Genomic DNA, 22,609 nt, shown 5'->3' on the forward strand with positions numbered 1-22,609 from the left:
ATTTCTACGGAGAATTTAAATAACAGTAGTTTAGCTCTGAACCTCTGATAACACACTAACACGTATTTTAATTGGAGCAATGTCATTTATAATACGGAAACATTTTGTTAAGCTCTGTGTGCCATGTATCCATCTTTCTTTAATCAATTAGATTAATACTGTATGGCTTCGGCCAATACCAAGGTAGCTAAGCTAGAAGTCATGAATATACGTCAGTTGCCCTCATCCGATTCAAATAATAGTTAACGCGCGTAAATAAAGCGTACATAATGACGGAGCGAATATTAGATTCGGAAAGCTACAATGCACAAAATATCCCGGTATTGCATATTTTTAATATGTTTTAAAATTTTACGTGGTTTACTGAAATAATAAATGAGTTTAAAATTTATTGAACCATTGTGCAATATATATTGTAAATACTTCCAAATCCTGTGTTTTATTGTTTGAAAGAGCAATATTTAATTGGGTGTTTTGAATTAAAAATAAATTATTTTAAGGCAAAAGAAATGCATGATGATGGAATTGACTTAGACGATTTGCTGCCAAAAATAGGAGAATTTGGGATTTACCAAAAGTGTTTACTGTGGTTCGTATGCTTACCAGCTTGCCTTCCCTGTGGTTTCTGTGCATTCAATCAGCTTTTTATGACAGACACTCCAGATCATTGGTGTCTCGTACCAGAATTAAAAAATTTCTCACAAGAGGAAAGAAAACTGATGTCTATACCAAAAAAGGTAAACAATTCAAATAAATGCTTAATCTACACTTATTTAGATTAATTAGATCATTTAGGTAATGATCCAATATATCAACGCCCAGTCTAAGCCACTAACGATTTCTATCATTAATTTTGGTTAATGACGAATATTTTGTGTATACTGCTTATATATAATTTTTCAAAAAGTTTTATTGAAACAAGGGGTAAAATAGTTGATGAAATTTTGTATGAAATACTATAATTTTTTTTCATCCTATGTATATGTGTATGTAGTTTAAGATATGTAGGTTATACCTATTTACATATTATGTTGAATTTTGTTAAAAATATTTTTTTAATATTAATATTTGTTTAACAAGTAAACTAAGTTTGAAGCTTTGTTTAAAGACAGAGTTTCACAACTTATTAGCATAACAATATTTAACAACGAATCTGCGATGGAATGCTGAATCGAACTACGCGAGCGAATCAGAAGGCAAGCCTAATAAACATTAATTGAATTAAAATTAATGAGCCGATAAATGTTTCAGGTTGAGGGCAACAACACTTTTGAAAATTGCTTTCGTTACGCCGTCAATTGGTCTGATATTTTGGAAACGAATGGACCAATTCAAATAAATGAGAGTTGGCCTGTGGAACCATGTTTCGATGGTTATGAATATGATACTTCAGAAATAATTTCCTCTGTGGTCATTGACGTAAGTTTAAAAATTTTCTTCTCAAGTCTTAATAATATATACAAGTTTACAATATTAAATTTTCTAGTGCTATCTACCAATTTGCATTCTAATTAAAGTGTCCTATAAATTATTTCCAAGTATAAAAAAAACAATTAAAACTATAATTAAATAATGGTTTGCTATAATACTAAAAAAAAGCAATAAAGTAATTTTTGAGATCGAAATCGATACATACATATTCGAAGAGAAGGAATTCTAAAGCTCCCCTGTTACTTGTTAGCTACGACAATCGACAAACGTGTCGTCAAAAGGTCTTAAAAAAAATGAATAGTTAGGCGTCTCATGAGAGAAGCTAAAATAATAAAAATGATCAATTGATCCTGGTCTATAAATGTTATTTTATTTGCTTATATATTTTGAAATATGCTTAAATTTTTTGAAATATGCATATATATTTATTGAAATATGCTTATATTTTTTGTGTTTTCATTTTATGTTTCAGTTTGATTTAGTTTGTGAATATGACGTTTACCCAACCTTAGGTTTAGTTGCTTTAAACGTCGGAGGACCTATCGGTGTGTATTCTTTTGGGATTTTAAACGATCGAATCGGACGAAAAAAGTCATTTTTTGCATGTCTATCCACTCTGCTACTCGGTAGTTTAATGACCGCTTATGCGCACGAATATTGGTTTTGGGTCTTAGCAAGAGTTATAGTAGGATTGACAATCCCTGCTGTATATCAAATACCTTTTATTATATGTAAGTATATATAAAAGAAAGCATTTACATATATAAAAACTTTCCTTCTTTGTTAATAGATTCACATTTTCAGCTTTAGAATTAGCTGGACCAAACTACAGGTCATTTGTAACAGTAATGACTTGCATATTTTACACGCTGGGCCTAATATTACTATCTGGGGTAACATACGTATTGCGTGATTGGAGGTCACTCGCTTTAGCAACATCTGTACCGTTCTTTTTTTATTACTTATATTGGTTTGTTTTACCGGAATCCCCAAGATGGTTATTAATGAGGGAAAGACTGGAGGAAGCTAACAACATACTTAAAACAATTGCAAGAGTGAATGGTAAACAATTACCAGAAGAGTATACGGCAAAATTACAAAAACAAGTTATGGAGCAAAAAGAAAATGGAATTAAAGAAACAAAATCAGCCAGTGCTTTCGCTTTGTGTAAAACTCCGAATATGAGACTAAAGACATTTTTGATAACTTTGAACTGGTGTGCTTCCGAGATGGTGTATGTTGGTCTCAGTTATTATGGGCCAGCAATAGGAAGCAATCAGTACATGAGTTTCTTTTTATCATCTGCTGTGGAAATCCCTAGTTACATCGTGTGCTGGATACTTATGGATAAAGTGGGACGTCGCTGGCCCTTATGCTTATCAATGGTCATAAGTGGCATATTTTGCATAGTAACTGTACTTTTGCCCAATGGTAAGAATAAATTATAATAAAGACGTATTTTCTCTATCTTTAAAGTGTCGTTTCTTTCCTAATTTTTTGTATATTTTTATAGATGCGGAAAATGAAACGCTAATTCTGTATTTAATATCGAAATGTTTTATATCAGCCTCATTTTTAATTATATATCCTTATGCTGGCGAACTCTATCCAACAGAATTAAGAGGTGTCGGAATTGGAACATCAGCGTATATTGGAGGATTGGGTTTAATAATAATACCTTTTATCAATTATTTGGTAAGTTGCATTATTTACAATGTCATATAGATTAGCAAAAAAATTTCAACATCATATTTTTGAAACTAGGGAACTAGTAACTTAGTGCTACCATTGGTATTAATGGGCGGAGTGGCCGTTATTGGAGGATTAACAGCACTTCGCTTGCCAGAGACCCTTCATACTTCTTTACCGCAAACTGCAGAAGAAGGCGAAGAATTTGGTAAAGATTGGACATATAAAGATTGCTGGAGTTGTGGAGGACCCAGGTAAGTCTGCAGTTCTTTTATTCTCGTAAATTGAAAAGTACTAAGTTTTTTATGGAGTATTTCATTTCAAATTAATTGCAATTAATTTCCTGAGTAGATAATTTTTTTTCATCACTTACGTCAATAAGTTATCATTGAAAAGGCCTAATTGTTTCGGAAGAAAAATAACACCTTATCCCTCACTATGTTTATACATTGCATGCAACTTGAATAATCGTGAAACTTGTTCCCAGAAGAGTTGCATCTGAGGGTGATTCATATGAGAACTTAGACCAACTGGAATTGACGCAAGCTCCAATTATAGAAGATGAAGTATCGGACCTAAGGCCGATACGACGTAACTCTATGAAGAAATTAGTTCGACAAGCGAGCATTCTGGAGACACAGCGAGATGTGGACGGAAATTTAAAGATGACGTATTGGTTTTAGTGTCCCACGAATAATAGTGACTGTTCTAAGTGCATTATATGTCATTTTTTATCTGATTATCACGTGATTCGTGATTCGAACTGTTTTTCATTTAATAATTATTTTCGCAAAGTACTTAATACGTGAAAATATTAAGAAGTAAAATAAATGACCTTTATTTATATATATCGGGATCGTGCAATGGTGTACTTAGGAGATAGAAACAAAGCTAATTTAGTGTAATCGATTTGAATTTAAATAAGTTATTTTATCTAAGAATTAATTACTTCATATTTGTGCTACTTATAAATGTTAAAATAAATATAAGATATATTTTCATCGTTTCATTTATTTAAAATTGTATAATTATAATTATATTTTTAACAATAATAATTACGTCTAAATAGTATGCATTTTATCTAATAATATCATAGTCATAATAAATATTTACATCAATTTGCATAATCTTACCTACGGTCTATCAGGAATGTTAGTATTTGGCAATATTTGTGCTATATATCTACTTCTAATTCTGTCAGACTGACTCAAGTCATCTCGAGGTAAATTTTCATCTTGAGAATCGATCCTCGCGTCAACTTCTTCTTGGTCCGAGCTATCGACGTGGTCCAAGAGATTTGCTCTTTCGTCAGAACGTATATGTAATGGACTGAAACAATATGGAATATAAGATTATGATTATTATTTAATCTCTATACATATTAAAATCTAGTTAATGACTATAAGAACTTTATTTAGTTATATATTTTATATGAATTAATTGTTGTTGTTGTGCTTGTACTAGTAAAACAAAAATGTATTTTAATATCTCATGATACCAGGGTTTTCTAGTTTAAGAGATAGTATAATATATAATAATGTAAGATAAATAATAATAAATTGGTACTGAATTACAGAACAGTGAACATTTTATTGATAATTGAAAAACATAGTCTTTTGTATGACAACATCTAAAAAAGACATACCTTTTTAATGCTTCTCTTTCATGAGTGGACAAATTAAGTACACCACAGTTTGCAGAGTCCAAAATATAAATAAGTACGGCAGCGATCAAAGCAACTGTAAAATTAATGGATATATTTTACTTTGTGTACAATAAAGAGTACGAATTTCCTCATCTCATTATATTACTGTAACAATTAAGATTTAATTTTTGGCTTAAATTACATACGGCTTTTAAAAAATATTATAGGTAGGCAGTACGGCATTTGTTATTTCAGTTTCAATTATTCCTACCATTATTTAAAATATATCTTTATACACCTAAATTTTTAAGAATGGAAAAATTCGATAAAGCCTGCCTCGATGGGCTATCTAACACCGAAAGAATTTTTCAAATCGAATGTAACGTAATCGGAGTAGTTTCTGAAATTAGCGCGTTCAAACAAACAAAGAAACTTTTCAGCTTTATAATATTGGTATATATATATCTGAATGCTATTACTCTTTAAAATATATAAAATATGAAATTCATGATTACATCTTATATGTATACTTACCAAAGAGACATCCCAAGAAGAACATCTCCAACATTAAATAACCATATTTATCTACAATCATGCCAGCAAATATGATTACAGTGGCAAGCCCAAGGTTTTGCACTGCTTGACATCTGTAAATTACGATTAATTCATTCAATTCTAGATATTTTTTTGGTTTTCCTTGTTTTATGTATATATTAATTAATAATGCACTGCATTTAATTCCAAACCACCTTTCTTTTTCATATGTTATGGTTGTTTGCATAGAAAAAAAACTATGTTTAATTTTTATAGGGATGATATATCAAAATTTGACCTTAAAATGAAATGAAAACAAAACAATTTAATAAGATTGTATTAATATGTTTACACAAGAGTGATAAGGATGATGCTTTACAAGATATATCCTTATTACACACAATATTTCAATATTTTTTAAGATCAAATGTCACAAAATATTTTTCCTATATTCTGAAAAGATAATATAATAAATTAAAAACACTTACATTCCATAGGCTGTACCCAATTGTGTTTCTGGCACAATCATAGCAACTAACGGCCACAGACCACTAGCTAGGAGGGAGTACGACACTCCCAGTGAGATCTGAAAATAATGCATGGATTCATTAATTAAACAATTCTTAAATCATAAACATAGGCCTTGATTTTAGTGTAAATAAGTATATGCTATAGCCTATAAAGCTGTTATATGTAGTGGAGCTAATTTAATAGGCAACATCTTGTCTTTGTAAAAAATTCACTTAGAACTTACTTAGAACTTCTAAAGTATGGAGGCGGGCGTTGGCACCTGTGCCACAGCTTATAAGCTTTTATAGGTGTCATCGTTCATAAAGTTTTTGTATTGTGTGTTTTTATTGTTCCAAATAAAGAATTTTGAATTTGAATTTTTTTGAATTTCATTCCATTATTAAGTCTGTACTTATTTGTATTTTACTATGTATGTATGGATAATACACTATGAGTGTGTGCCAAATTTCAAGAAAATCGGTTCAGCTTTTTATTTCGTGAAGGAGTAACAAACAAACAAACTTTCACATTTATAATATTAGTAGGATGACACATGAACCATGCTTTTGATAAATATTCTCCAAATATATATAATACAAATACAGGTAAAAATAAAATAATATCAATTTCAACTTACCACTCCTACATAAGGATTTACGAATGTGAATGCAAGTAAGAAATGAGATCCAATAGTTGTTATTATACTTAAAATAACCCATGTCACATTTCGACCAGTCTTATCAATTAGTATTCCAAAAAATGGACTTAAAGCGGCTGACAGGAAATAAACCATTGAGTTAACAGTATTTGCATCTTGGGGACTGAAATCGAACTTTCTTTCGAAAAATAACCTAAAAATATTAATTGGTAAATAAGATTATTTTGAAAACAAAGTTATAGATATAAACATGAGATCAAATTATTAATCAGTATTAAATTAGTGTTATTATTTGATTATCATAATATTGCTGCATAATGATTGCTGCTACTCACTTTCCCAAAGCAATAAATGGAAATATAGCCAGATAATATGCCACACAGATGACAGAAACAAGCCAGAACACAGTTTTGAAATTCAATACATCTAACAATCGGAATGGAGGTTCATTGGCATGTTCTTCACTTCTCTCCAAAATCTTTTCAGCTCGGTGATCCATCCATCCAAGTATCAACCCACATATAAGAGAACCTAAACATGTGAGGGATGCTGAAAAGAAATGTATTGTAAATTAGTTATCTTTTTTACTTTAATAAATTTCACACTCTTTCTAGACCATAGCATGTAAAAGAACTCTTATTTTCCTATTTTGAGAAACAAGCAAATAGCTGATGTAATACGGAGTCACTTATGCTATTTTATAAATCAACTCAAACAAAGTCAAAGACGCAGCTAGCACATAAATAAATCAAGAAAATGAATATGCTTAAACTTACCCAAAAATAGAGTAACACCTAATCGCTCATAGCCGCCATAGTAATGTGCAACCCATCTATATATAGGTTCCATCACCCAAAAGTTCACTGTGCTACCAAATCGAGAGAAAGACAGTTGCAATCCAAAAACCATGTTAAGTTCCTTTCCTTTGAACCATAGAACAACATAGTTATTAACTGCAACTTGCAGTGACTCTCCACCAATGCTACAACACAATTCCTTGTTAAAAGAGCTTTTTTTACATAATGGCGTAAAAAATTGATAAAGGTGCCATAGGGAATTTTTATTCAGTTGTAATTATTAAGTGAATTTTTATTGATGATAATCAATACTTTTTATAGTTCAATCAAAAGTAAAAGGAGAGTTTAAATAAGTAATGCTTACCCAAATATGAATCTTCCAAGTATCATTAGCCAAAATTTGTTGATGTAGACACCAAATGCAAACACAACAGCCCCAACAAATAGAATGGACATGTAAATAATTGTGCCCAATCTAACACCAAAATACCTGAAATATTGAATATGAATTTATATTAATTATGTGAGTACTAATTATGTAAATACTTATTAGTTATTTTAAAACTGTCCATGATCAAGCATGTCTTACACAATGTTCAAATCTTGATACAATTTAGATCAGAAAAAAATTTTTTTTTTTCGCTTACAACCCTTCAGAGTGAGGGCTCTCTAAGTTTGTAGGCTACCAAAAGGCAACCCAGTAAATTAATATTTAGTAAAATCCATTCTTTCCACATCATCCAAAGTTATTGCATTATGCAATTAAATGCAAGCTTTATCTATCTACACTAATATTATAAAGAGGAAAACTTTGTTTGTTTGATTGTAATGAATAGGGTCATAAACTACTGGACCGATTTTAAAAATTCTTTCACCATTCGAAATCTACATTATCCACGAGTAATATAGGCTAGGTTTTATTCAGGAAATCCCATGGGAACGGGAACTATGCGGGGTTTTCTTTGAAAACGCGGGCGAAGCCGCAGGGGGAAATCTAGTCAGAGATATTATCATAAATGTAATATAATGCAAACCTATTCACTGCATAATATTATCAAGTAATAATAAGTATTCATATGGCCTATGAGTCATACATGGACATGTTGATAGCAATAAACACACATACCTATCAATGAGATAACCGCCAATGAAACATAAAACCACATTTGGCCACGAGTATATGGAATAAAGCAATGCAAACTGGGATGTATTCAATGAAGAGTCACTCTTAAAGTTATCTGCTAGGGCTCCAGGTGTGTCGTAGCAAAAATAAGAACCTGTAAGAATATTATGAACATTTATTATCATGCAAAAAATAAAGTACCTAGGATATAATATTATGTGATTGCTAAACAAAGGGAACATGTTCATATGAAAGTATTTAAATGTACACTTTGCAACACTTTTTTTTTACATAGCTATAGACTTGATTAACTGTGATCTGTAATATTCTTGCTACCTACTGTACAATATAGAAAACTTTAAACTTTAACTTTTTTAATAGATCAGCATTAAATTCAAGAAAATCACAGTTTTCAGAAATCAAATGTAAAAGATAGACAAAAAGTAAAGACTCAAAAGAGAAAAGTAAAAATTTTCATCTATAATATGATGAATGAATCTGAATAGTGACATACTTTTCTATCAAACACCTAGGTCCTAGATACACAGGGATCCAGATCCCTGTGTATTATATAACTCAACTTATTTATTAGTATAAATTTATACACACATATTGATCATATTATTATGACAAATGTAGAACAGGTCAATAAATTAAACTTTGCTCCATATCATTTATAATCACTTGACTGTTTATTCAAGATGTTTATAATCATTTATATGCTAATATTTAGAAATCATGCAACAAAGTATTCTAGCTTCTTTGTGGGTAGTTGGCAGTTGCCCATAACAATTTTAATGACTACCTATAAAATCATAAAACTTCAATGCATAATAGAAAAAATGAGATTATACACAATCAAAAATAAATTTAAACAATTCTGAATGCTTCCAAAGGGAGAACGAAACTTATTCCAACTTACCAAAACAAAGAAAGCACATCAGTATGAGAGCAACGAATCTATGAACTCTGTGGGCTGGATGACACCAGGAATTTGGAGGCTCCATCGCTGAGCGCGAATTTGTATTGCTTTCAGGAATATCCATTGCCCTTAAATAATTAAATTAATTAACTTAATGACGTACAAATTACAATAAACATTGGCACCATTTTTGTAGCCTTCGATAGTAATTCTTAATATTTATAAAAACAAAATATTGTAATTAGCATTGTCATCATACCTTTTTACCTTTGAGTCTTGAGAAAATAAGAAAAGAATAAAAGCAATAATTAAAAATGCTGTAATAGCATTGTTCACTAGGACATTTAATTACTCATAACCAGGACATTTAAAAAAGATTTCATCAAAAATGCATTTAATTTCTTAATTATTTGCGTAGAAATTAAATTATTTTTCTGGTTTTATTTCAGTGAAGATAATATTATAATCTATACAATAACAACAAACATTTACAGGAGAATCACTTCACAGTTCACCTTCACTCATCAGTCATCACTGACCACAGATGACAGATCAACAGATGACAGAACATTGAGCAAGTAATTTCCACAGGTACTAGGTAATTTCCAAGTTCCACAGTGTAGGAAAAAATGGAGCAGGTGTTAGGTAAATTTGATTATAGAGTGCACGCCAGTGCAATTTAGTTATTACTAGCTTCCGCCCACGACTTTGTACGTGCATCCCCGTTTTTCCCCGTTACCGCAAGAATTTCGGGAAATCCTTTCTTAGGGGACGCCTACGTTATGACATCTACACAATATACAGATACATACAATAAGGAAACTTCATACAAAATGTTCGAAATGGCTCCCCCCCCATAAAGCGTGTTTTCGAGGGTATTGAGGGGGATCGATAGTAGCGGGTGACACATCCACGTAGTGGTTATATCCTCTTTGGACACATCCACAGATTTTGAATATAATAGGGAAAAAAGTTTAAAGTGATGTCATTTCACATTAAATAAATATCGATTGTTTCAGTTTGTAGCCCTTTCAATAAATATATATCTGTATCGTATCTGACTACAAGTTAAAAAGAGACTATTTTTTAATTTCTATAGATATGGCAGTATGAGTTTTAAATTATGTTGACATATTTTCTACCTAAATGATAGCTACAAATAGTACCTATTAGGAGTCCAGTCTGTTTAAAGACCGCATCTATTTTTTACGCAATCTAGAAGAGCACGAAAATCTAAAAAATGGAAACCTTAAAAAATCTTGTTTAAATTTATGTGCATAATTACGTAAATATTAGGGAAGAAAAAGATAGATATTATAATAATTATTCTTCTTCTTCTTCTTCTTCTTTTTACAAATGGCAACTCCCGATCCCAGTGAAGACGGATTCTGCCAATGTCAAGTTTTGAACAGATGATCAATTTAAGTTAATGCTCATGTTAAGCATACTCTGTGCTGAGGAAAAATCACGGATGAGATGATTCACTTTTTATTTAGTACTCATAAACTTCTTACATGGAGCTGTATAACCTGACAAAGAACAAATATTAGTTATAGACAACACAACACATCACAAAAGCATAACATAAAATAGATATAGGTACTTAGATGGAGTTTAAAATTTTAGATTGTTAAAATTGATAAATTTTGATAGGATATTGACAAATGAGGTAGGGACAAGACAAAGTAAACACTTAAAATTAGTAGGGAGGGGAACATCTGGGGGGAGGATATCCAGAAGTGAGACACGAAGCTTTGGACAAACAAAGAATAAGTGATCATAACTTCCCTCGTCTATACCACACTCACAGAGAGAATGGTCACGAACATGAATTTTAAATAAATGAATAGGAGTGGAATTGTGACCTAAACGGAGGCGGCAAATGGTGGAAACAATGGGCTTGTCTAAGTTAGGGAAACGGAAGAACCAGGGCTTACGTGGAATTGAGGGTTGGATGTCTCTATAAAATTTCCCTTTATTTGAATTTTTCCACTGGCTGTTCCATGTACAGTCCAAGCGATCCTTAGACAGAGAAGAGAGATCATGGGCATAATTGGAGTAATGCTCCAGAGTACCATGTTGAATGGCTGACTTAGCTAGAATGTCAGCTTTCTCATTGCCTATAATACCTGAATGGCTTGGAATATGTACTAAATCTACCTGGAGCCCTTTTCTGAAGCAGTTGTAAAGTGCGGATTTAATTCGAAAGATGATAGGAAATTTAGACTTTGAGCGGAAAGGGTTAGAAGTAATAGTCTGAAGACAGCTGAGGGAGTCTGAAAAAATTACAGAATTTTGGAGATTATGAGAGTTGATAAAATTCAAAGCTTCCAGAATAGCAGTGGCTTCACCTGTAAAAACAGAAGAGAGAGGGGGACATTTAAATTGCAAAATAGTTTTGGAGTTATGGTGCCATACAGCAACCCCTACAGCAAGATGTTTTGACACTTTTGAGGCATCCGTGAAAAAAACATTATAACCATGCCAGTAGGAGGAAACCAGACAATTAAAAGCAATATTAGAATCTGGAGCACGCTTTTGAATACCACAACTCACATTAATATTGGGGATAAAAACTAGAGCATGAAACGGAGTTGAATATAAAGGATGGATACTAAATTGGGATGTTGGGTCTGGGAGGCGGTTAAATTTAATGAGACTTTTAAGTAGGCAAGGAAAATCAGAAGGACAACGGAGGTTATTTAGGGTAAGTATTTGAAGAAGATTTCGAATTTTAGGAAGGAGGGGATGGGAAGATAATTGTATTAGCCGAAAGAAATACTTGTCTGCCAGATATTGACGGCGGAGAGATAAAGGAGGATCTACACATTCTACCTGAAGGGCATTGACTGGGGTAGACTTCATGGCGCCTATAATGAGTCGCAGACACTTGTATTGTATTCTATCCAATTTTACTAAAGCAGTTTTATTGCAAGGTTCTAAGATGAACGACGCATAATCTAAATGGCTACGGATTATAGCATTATAAACTAGTTTTTGACAATATGGATGTGATCCCCACCAAACACCAGATAGGGAGCGTAAAACATTAATACCCTTTTCGCACTTTTGAGAAATGTAGTTAGTGTGAGCCATACCATTCAGCTTTTGGTCAAGCACCACTCCTAGAAATTTAATCTTGTTGACAACAGGGATTGAGGAGTTTTCTAGCAATATTACCGGCTGTGGGATCAAGCGTTTTTTAGAGAACACAACTACATTGCTTTTGCTAGGCGATAGTGACAAGCCATGATCACTCATCCAATTTTCCAAATAAGCTAAGGCACTGTTAAGTCGGAAGGTAATCACATCCATATTATCTGACGAGGCATATAATGCTATATCATCCGCATACTGCAGAACGCTACAATATGATGGAATGGATTTATCCAAATCCCAGGTGTAAATAGAATACAATAAAGGACTCAGAACGGACCCTTGAGGGAGTCCTTTAAATACAAGTCTAGTAGGTGTATCTTTAGAAGAGCGTACCTGTATCGTCCTCAACATTAATAAGTTGAAGATGAAATGTATCATCCTCTCAGGCAAACTCAGCTGTAACATTTTCTGTCTGAGCACTGGAAGAAGAACATTATCGTACGCTGAAACTACATCCAAAAATACACCAACCAGATACTGTTTATTTTGAAAAGAGGAGCGAATGTCAGTTGTTAAAATACTAAGACTGTCTAGCACACTCAAACCTTTCCTAAAACCAAATTGGGAACTAGACAGGAGGCCCCTGTTCTCAACCAGCCATTCTAGTCGATTTTTAATAAGGTGTTCAGTGATTTTGGCTAAGGTAGAAGACAGAGCGATTGGTCTATAGGAATTGGGGTTAAGGGGATCCTTGCCGGGTTTGGGGATAGGAATAATAATCTGGGTTTTCCAAGAATCAGGAATAATGGCATATAAAAAGAAGATATTGATTAAATTTAGAAAGTAAGATTTGGTCTGATCACCTGACTTACAAATAAAAGAATATGGAATACCGTCAACCCCAGGGGATGAGTCTTTTAAGCCGTCAAGAACCGTAACAAGTTCTTGCAAGGTGAATGGGCAATCCATACTGTCGTGAGATACTAAATGATGGGGAGAACAAGGAAAATGATCAGAGGAGGGAACGAATGGAGGAGATAGTTTGTCAATAAAATCATCAAGCCAAGCGTCTGAGTTGTTGGATATTCTATTATTGTCACTTAAAGCTCCACGGAAACGCCGAATACTATTCCACATCAGCGATGATGGTGTTTTGGGAGATAAATTCTCACAAAATCGAATCCAGCCCTCTTTCTTTTTTTTTGATAGCATTCGTTTAGCGCGTGCTGCAACTTTCTTATAATGAATAAAGTTCTCCGTCGACATATTAGAATTATAACTTAATTCGGCTTCTTTACGGTCTTTAACTACGTCAGTACATTCATGATCCCACCAGGGAGGAGATAGCTTCTTAGTATATGATGTGGAAAAGGATTTCAATGGAAAGGAGTCGGTAGCAGTGTTATCGAGGCAGTTAACGAAAAGGGAATAGCATTCCAGACAGTTCTCAAGGGATGGGTTCGGGAGGTTACTTATTTTGGACTCGAGGGAGTTAGTGAATTTTTCCCAGTCAGCATTACCCAGTTTAAATTTGAGCAAAGGAGGAAAAGTTCTAGTGGGAACATGGACTATGCGGGAGCAGGAGATGAGGATTGGAAAATGGTCACTGCCATGAGAAGAGGAAAGTGTAGAACATGTAAAGGAAGGAGCTAAAATGGAAGAACAAATCGTTAAGTCCACTACAGTATTGGGGTTTTGTAACGGGGAGACTCTACGAGTAGGTAGGCAATCGTTAATAATGCACATATTCAGATCTTCAAAAAGGTCAATCAAAAGATAACCAAAGGAGTCGCACATGTACGAACCCCAGGAAGTATGATGCCCGTTAAAATCACCCATAATAAGAGTTGGAGGAGGGAGAGAGGATATGATTAGGGAAAGCTCAGGAATAAAAGTAGAATGAGGATGAGGAACATAAACGGATAGGACTGAAATATTAGCAACTCTAGCTGCAACTGCATTAAAGTTACAGCCATGATGGGGAAGTGGAATGTGTGAAAAGGAGATACTATTATTCAAAAGCAGAGCGCAGCCAGCGTAACCATCAGCTCTGTCATCTCTAAGACAGGAATATCCTGGAACCCTAAAGCGTGAGCCAGGCATTAACCATGTCTCTGAGATAGCAAGAACCAGAGGTTTATGGTTGGATATCAAATCGAAAATCTCATGCTTCTTGGGACGGATACTCTGAGCGTTCCATTGTAGAAACACTAGATCCATAATTAAGGATTGATGAGAATCGGGATAATCTTTGGGCAACGTTGGACGGTAACTGGTGAGGGTAAGAAAGTAAAGTTTCTATAAATGATAAACACATATTAAGAAGATGTTCATCAAAGGGAGAAGAGGAGCCTGTATTAGGGAAAGCACAACCATTGGAAAGGGAGGAGGAAGGTTCACGGATGATAGACTGATGTACAGTTTTATCATAAGACTTACCAAGAGGGGCACGGGGACGGGGGGTTTGAGTGACGGTTTTTCTATATGAAATATTAGGAGTTGATTGGATAGGAGGGTTAAATTGGGAAGAGGGGAGGCTTTGGGAGTTCATAGATAGTGTATTCTGCATCTGGGTATTCTCAGCGTAGGGCCTACGTGCTGATGGGATGACTTTAGACGCCTCCTCAAATGATATCCCTTCGGATGCCATTAATTGCTTAATGGCCTTTTGTCTGGATTGTTCAGGGCATTTCTTGTCGGTTGCATAATGCTTACCAGAACAGTGAAGGCATGTTGCATCAGATTCTAGAGTTGGGCAAGAGTCACCCAAGTGGGCCTGTGAACATTTGAAACACCGTTCCTTGGACCGGCATTGATCGCGTACATGTCCAAACCTACAGCATTTAAAGCATTGGACTGTGGGGTATTGGTAAACCTCTACAGGCATGGAATTAAAAAGGCAGTAAATTCTGTCTGGGCGAACTTGACCCTGAAAGGTTAAAACAACAGTTTGAGATGGAGACCATGAAGTTACACCATCTATTCTTACTTTTTTATTTAATCGTCTGGCTTTCAAAATTTTGCCTTTCCCGCCAGGAAAATCCACATAACTGATGAATTCCTCCATAGACCACTCCGTAGGGACACCTTTGACAATGCCCATACGGGTGATGTGAAAAGTAGGTATGGAAGCTTGATAATTGGAATCTTTAAGAGGAGGGAAGTTAATAAAATTATTTGCATCACTAGCGGTATGGAATTGCACAGATATTTTGTTACGCCCGATAGCTTTTACACCATCTTTAGCTATGTTAGCTACCCGATGATTGTGCAGGAATGACCCAAATTTAATCGGTCTAATAGTTAAACCCGCCGCAGGATCGGCTTCCGTTCGAGACACATAAACAATGAAAGGACCACTGTCATTTCCGGAATAGGTTATGGGATTCGATAAAATTGGATCCACATATGTATTTTGAGAAGATGCAATCGCGTAGTTAGTAACAGTTACATGTCTTTTAGACGGAATAATGTCCATATCAGCAACAGAAGGCTCTGACCGTTGTCTTTTATTGCGTATGTGTTCTGCTTCCATCGCCTCACCCTGAATATCAGGAGGTTTACCAGGGTCGGGAGGATCAGGATTCATGATGGATGAGGAAAGTTAGTAAATATACGCTTACCCCAATATATATATAAAGACAGTCACAAATTTGGTTATCACTACCACTTTACACTATAAATGAGTGTTCTCAACAAATTATTTAAGAAAAATCTCAATTGCACGTGTTTTCTCCGACACAACAAAGTTCCGAAAAAAACTAGAACATAATAATTATTGTATTTTTATCGATACGTGACTTTACCACTTTGTCAAGCACTAAGCCTGTCAACCTATTTTCTTTTTCATCCTAAAACAAAAAGGTTATATAAAAGGAGGTTCTATGTTCGTATAATAATAATTTTAATTTATTTTTGCATATTTTGTGTTTTTTAATTTAATTTAATTTATCGTTTTAAAAATAATTTAGTAGGTATACCTACATACAAGTATTGTTAATTCTGGTTTAAAATAATTATTGAATACTTATATATATGTGGGAATAGGATAAATAATTAAGATCGTATTTCATAACTACTTTTATTTTTAGTCTGTGCTTTTCTATTATTTAATCTGTGGATATGTTATCTGTAGACTGTAGAACGATCTATGTTGTCTATGACTGGACTGTGTGTTTTTTGGTACGGTGTATTGTAATGGAGGATGGTTGAAATGTATTTTTGATATGTAACCGGTGTCTGGGTAATAAATCGATTGGGCGATTTTGGCTTTTTATTTACACCAACCCCACATGTATCATACAAATATCAAGCATTATAAATAATTTAGGTAGGTACCTACATTAAAATAGCCTTCGGCGTCCAAAAAAGACAAGATTTCGAAATATAGCACTGAAAAAAACGTACCTATTTACTTTTACAAGGTATATATTTTATTGAGATTGTTTCTTCTTGTAAATTCATATTTAGGCTACACCATTTTTTAATTTTAACGGGTTTTTAATCTCAAAATTACCACAAAGTCAACTGTGAAAAAAAGCAAACAGAAACATACAGGCCGAATTGATAACCTCCTCCATTTTTGAAGTCGGTTAAATATCAAAAAGGTAACAGCCCTATAGCTATACGTCATAATTTCATCGCAGGGGCTTAGTTTCCTAACTGTATGTACGTAGTATATATCTGTCAACTGTGTCATCTACCTGCATGCCAAATTTCAGCCCGATACGTCCCAGTGGTTTGGGCTGTTCGTTGATAGATCACTATATCAGTCACCTTTGAGTTTTATATAATATAGATAGATTGTAGGTAATAACGCCTGTTAGGTTTCACTAGTCGATTCACGAGGCCGACAGTAAACACAATTTTTTAAATGTATGAGATTTCATTTATCTACAGTTCGATTCAAATTAAATGGCGATTCGGAAGTTAGGTGCAAAGCAAATACGGGCAGCGTAGACAGACGGGCAGGTACCCGTCTCTCAACGTCCTACTATTATAAATGGTTTTCTGCGCATCGAATCGTACGATGTTCCGAGCCGCCAATAAGTTTAAATCGTACTGTACTGTACGGACTGTACCTGTACTAATAAAGTTACCTGAAAAGCAACATAATATAAAAAAGGACGTGTGGCACTCGGGGACTGCCGCGGTAAAGCTATTGCATAGCATGCCTTCAAACCACACCTCCGTGCCCGTCGGAGTGGGGAGCGTGAGGTTTTTTCGTTACGGAATTTTTGTATTCGGTCCCCGCGCTCAGGGCCGCGATAGAAGCTATGCAATAGCTTAATAATAATATTCATATTATAGTGTCTGCCACGACGCTCTAGTTATTCAAGGTTAAAAATAAAAAAAATTCTACAGTTCCCACAACAGTTCCAATCACGGGTTCCAATACAATATCGCGGCATAGATTATCTATGAGATGTAATCTATGCCCATGGAATTTGGAAATATACTGTGGAAATATACTTCGTATCTTCTTCGTGTCTGTTCTCCAAGAAGCTTATCTAATACACTTGAGATTTCGGTATGAACATTAACGTGTAAACTGTAACAAGAAAATATTGCCAAGTTGTTGTTTTTTATCCCTTTAACCAATGACCTATTATACTAGTAGACGCGGCATACGCCAACATCATTGCACTAAAAAACAGCGTAATTAATACATACCTACTTACTAACGCATTATCACCAATACAGTTGTTCTCTCTTTCAGTCACGAGACATAATACATGTCTCACTCATGTACTTCGTAACAACAACTGCCGATTAAAATATAAAAAGAACGTCCAGCCACGACGCTGAATGGTGCGTGACTAAGTGAAACTCGGGCACTTAGCTGAGTTTTTTCTTGCCAAAATAGAGAGCGGGTAACGTATCTTTTTTTGTATATCGGTCAATTAGGGAAAGCTGGCATGTTCACAGTACTCACACTTATGCAATTTCACTTACAGTATGTTCAAAAATAAATGCGACTCTAGTTTCATTTTAGACTTGAATTGTAAAATGGGTGTGTTGTAGATAAATATATTATGCAAATATAATTATGAAAGCTCTCATAATTTACCTGTAAAATTATACTTTATAAGTAAATCAATTGATGAAGTTAATTATTTATTCTAATAATAATCAATTGGATAAAAGTATTAATAATCATTCAATTATCAAATAATAATTAAATTTCAGGTCATAAAAACAATACAAATAACACGTGCGCTCACTCCCAACACACGGATAGTTGTTTTGATAATGATCAAAGACTACTATGTATATACGGACAATAATGATTTAAATAACGGACGTCTTCTGCAGTTGCGGAGCAGTCTTGTCCTGACTTTAGTCGAGGATATCTAAGAAATATTATATTTGTAGAAAGTACGTAATACCTACCAATACGCGCTGACAAATATGTGTTACATGTTTATTGTATAATTTTCACACTATTGGTTTTAAACTCAAACTCAAACATTTATACAATTAGACTTCTTCTAGAAGCACTTTTGAATCGTCTTAGCAGTTTAACAGTTTTAACATTTACCACCAATTCAGAGAGCAGTATCTAAAGAGAAGAAGAAGAATCTACTTAATCATACCTAATCGTAATCTTCTACTTCACTGAAACTTTCATCGCTCGAAGAACTCGCCGTCGGAATTTCTTAATGTTATTATAAATGAGTCAGTGTAATTATCTACTTTTGGTTCTAATTGAATATATTTTTCCTCATGTTCTCGCGTCTTTCTCCAAACTTTCTAATATTTTTTTTAATAATGTGATAACTCTGATTATTAATTAGTAATTTGATTTTTGAAAAAAAAATGCCGATTTTAGTCAAAATTTATATTTTTCTAACAAGATCCTTATCATCCAAATTTCTACCTTGGTGAGAAAAATTGACATTTCTAATGAAAATGAACAAAAAATTAAATGATTTTATTAAATACTGTAAAATAGTCTATAATTCTTCCATTTACTGTATCACAAAATTCTTCATAGATTTTTAGATATTCGTAGGTACTACACCAATTACATCACCCTGTATTTATAAACAATTGCAAAATATGACACATACATAGGCCGGGAGATACTGACACAAAATTTCGGGTCATTTGTAACAGAATGGCGGTTCTACAGAGGTCTTATTACGCAATGACTAAAAGAAAAATGATGGTCAGAACGCTGGTACCGGCGGACTAGTCGCGTGGGCGTTAGTCGAACTCGTCGTATAAATAGCGAAAGTCAAACGATTTGTAACACAAAAATTTTAGAATTTACCGATAGCCCATAAAAAAGATGTAGTCCGCCGGTACCAGCGTTCTGACCATCATTTTTCTTTTTGTCATTGCGTACTAAGACCCTTCTAGACCGCCATCCTGTTACAAATGACCCGAAATTTTGTGTCAGTATCTCCCGGCCTAACATGTGCAATGTGTAAATGTGTTGACGTTCCAGCTCTTCTTAATATATCAATTTAACACCTAACTTGGTATTGCCACTGTTAATACAAAGTTTTCCCAAGGCTACTATGTATGCATGAGTTGTTGTATGTATGTATGAGTTTGTTGATAAATTGCTAACAACGTCATTCAGCAGCGTTGTTGGATGAGACAATTATTAATTATGCTAAATAAAATAAGTATCTGAACCAATTATTAAAAAGCGATACTCCCTGATTATGGGTAGTCACCATAATAAAATTGTAGCAACTCTCACTTTGTCAATATGGCATGTGTGTCAAAAAAATTGCGTTGCTTCGAATATTTAAGTTAATATTGTTGCTTATTTAATAAATATTTTCCGAATATAAAGAATGCATTGTATTGTGCAAAATTGCAGAAGTGTTTGGACACCAAATTCTGACATAGAATTTCACAGGCAAGTGTATATTTACGTTATTTACAAAATTCATCAATTCTCCTGCATTTACCTGTTTAGAATCATTTCAATGGCAAAAATTGTAAAATTTTGCATCATTTTAGTAAGCAGTCATGTTAAATTTGTTATTTTCCTAATACTTACTTTATCATTTTTCAACAAGTTTTCAATAAACAAAATTAACAAGTAAGGTAACCATGATGACTAGTTTTTATGGATAGCGAAGAGAATATTATATTGTATAGTCGAGCCAATTTAATAGGCAACATTTGACGTCTATCAATTTTATCTTCGAAGAGAGGTAACCTGCTTAAAAACATCGATTAAAGTTGTGATTAAAGTGTATTAATCGATACGGATTTGAAACATTTGTCAATCGAATTTATTAATTTATGATGATTTTTATTCACAAGTAATCAATGCATTCGATTCTAGATGTCAGATTTCGATTTTTAGAGTAACGTCTCTAGTATTTAAAAAGAAAAAAGGTTTATTGACACAAAATTGTAGCGACGTCAGTTCTTCAATTCAGAAATTGTTTATTATGTTTAGGATGGTTTATCAGTAAAATGAAATCTTAAAATAACTTGTATCGGTCATTATTATTATAAATATGTAATCGTAATTGAAAAAGTTAAGCAAATGTGCAGTTCTAACAAAACGAAATATCATGTTATTCTATGTCGTCGTTACTAGGTTACGTTGTTGAATTTTGTTGAACTGTCAAATGTTGCCTATTAAAATGGCTCTACTATGATAACAAATAACAATATTATGATGAAATTTAGAACACCATTTTCAAGATTGTTAGTAGTAATGAAACAACACACGACATCGGTATTGCACACACATCGCGGGTCTCAAACCATAGGGGCGTATATGCAAAAATGCGATTTTTCGTTTTTAATGCCATTGGATTCTACTTTAAGCAATACATAACCTCAATTTTTCTTATAATTTAATACCGATTACTTTTTGTATAAAATGCAAAATATTATTTGCCGTAAGCTAGACAGTCTACAATTATTGTTAGGCCACATAGCCGTATAATAGACGTAAGAGCTTATTGCTTATTGAGGCGGTTTTGACGTGCCTTATAGACGTATGCACATACGACTGTTTGTTTTATTTTAACCTGAAATCATTGTGTCGAGCTATATAGACGTATGCACATACGACCATCAATGTCAACATGATCCTGGGGATATTTAATCATCACTGCGGACGTATGCACATACGTCTACATATTTTAGTATTGCTGTCTCCAGATTTCGTCACTAGGAGGACGTCACAGAGCAAGTTGGTGGACGTATCGTCATGTCAACAACACGGAAACACGATCATTCTGCAGTGAGATGCCAAAGCGAGTAGATGTAATTCTAATGCGTGGAATAACTTTAGAGAATTTACTATATATATATATATATATCTTAATATATATAAATCTCGTGTCACAATGTTTGTATTCAATGGACTCCTAAACCACTTAACCGATTATAATAAAATTCGCACACCATGTGCAGTTCGATCCAACTTGAGAGACAGGATAGTTTAAATTTCAAATCGTTTTAGAGAAAGTGGGCGAAGCCGCGAGTGGTAAGCTAGTTATTTTATAAAGAACATTGCATGGAGAATAATAAGGTTAAGATTTTCACAAGCCGAGGATATACCAATGTTGGTGTCATAAGTTTGAGCAGTTACCCGAAGAAGAACAGAAAGAAAAACAGGAGGAGTATAATGAAGAACATGTTAATAGGAAAGAATATGCCAAAGAAGAAAAGAAGAAGACAAATTAAAGGCAATGGTTGACTCTACTCTTCTTTTCTGTACCTGTATTTGATTTCGAAGCAGTATTATACTGTCCATTAGTTTTGGGTAAACCTATCTTTTATAAAAGGAAATTGGGCTTTATGAATTTCACAATAAATGCAGTGAGCAAACAGGGCTACTGTTACTTTTGGCCAGAGTACGAGAGAAACAGAGGGGCAAATGAAGTCTCAACATGTTTGTATACTTATATCACCAAGCTTACCAATGTGGAACACCTGATTCTTTATTCTGATTGCTGCCCAGGACAAAATCGAAATTGAGTGGTAGCTTCAATGCTAAGATATGTAATGATGTCTCCAGCAAATCATGTAAAAATTATATTATCAATTTGGCCGGTATATTTTTTTATGTATGTACACCGATTACTCCGAGGTTTCTGGATCGATCTATGTGATTATTTTTTTGTTTGATGCGTAATGGTGTCCAATTGGTCTCATAAAAAATTTATTCGGATAGGCCTAGCAGTTTTTACTTAATTGAAATCTAGCAAGTAAC

General features: G+C 33.8%; 2 protein-coding genes across 6 annotated transcripts; one reads left to right on the forward strand and one right to left on the reverse strand.

Moving 5' to 3' along the window:
* Nucleotides 1-171: 171 nt before the first annotated feature.
* Nucleotides 172-4,188, forward strand: LOC123706118 (carcinine transporter). Of its 3 annotated transcripts, none has more exons than XM_045655277.1 (8): nucleotides 172-320; nucleotides 501-737; nucleotides 1,252-1,419; nucleotides 1,904-2,162; nucleotides 2,236-2,862; nucleotides 3,047-3,126; nucleotides 3,196-3,374; nucleotides 3,608-4,188. In XM_045655277.1, exons 1-8 carry the CDS (start codon nucleotides 270-272, stop codon nucleotides 3,801-3,803), a joined length of 1,797 nt encoding a protein of 598 aa, XP_045511233.1. In that variant the 5' UTR covers nucleotides 172-269; the 3' UTR covers nucleotides 3,804-4,188. The 3 variants fall into 3 exon arrangements, with proteins under 3 accessions (XP_045511233.1, XP_045511232.1, XP_045511231.1); XM_045655276.1 differs by having other exon boundaries at nucleotides 175-320; nucleotides 2,945-3,126; nucleotides 3,611-4,188; XM_045655275.1 differs by having other exon boundaries at nucleotides 176-320; nucleotides 2,945-3,126.
* A 65-nt stretch (nucleotides 4,189-4,253) lies between these two features.
* Nucleotides 4,254-9,859, reverse strand: LOC123706119 (major facilitator superfamily domain-containing protein 1-like). 3 transcript variants are annotated; one of them, XM_045655280.1, is made up of 11 exons: nucleotides 9,577-9,859; nucleotides 9,310-9,437; nucleotides 8,391-8,541; nucleotides 7,629-7,754; nucleotides 7,244-7,449; nucleotides 6,803-7,016; nucleotides 6,447-6,660; nucleotides 5,788-5,885; nucleotides 5,300-5,412; nucleotides 4,766-4,859; nucleotides 4,254-4,449 (listed from the first exon to the last, which is right to left on the reverse strand). In XM_045655280.1, the coding sequence occupies exons 2-11, from the start codon at nucleotides 9,431-9,433 to the stop codon at nucleotides 4,254-4,256; spliced, it is 1,536 nt and encodes a 511-aa protein (XP_045511236.1). In that variant the 5' UTR covers nucleotides 9,434-9,437; nucleotides 9,577-9,859. The 3 variants fall into 3 exon arrangements, with proteins under 3 accessions (XP_045511236.1, XP_045511234.1, XP_045511237.1); XM_045655278.1 differs by having other exon boundaries at nucleotides 9,569-9,859; XM_045655281.1 differs by having other exon boundaries at nucleotides 9,802-9,822.
* Nucleotides 9,860-22,609: the final 12,750 nt, after the last annotated feature.

This window comes from Colias croceus, chromosome 3 (genome assembly GCF_905220415.1).
Source record: "Colias croceus chromosome 3, ilColCroc2.1".
Lineage (NCBI taxonomy): Eukaryota > Metazoa > Arthropoda > Insecta > Lepidoptera > Pieridae > Colias > Colias croceus.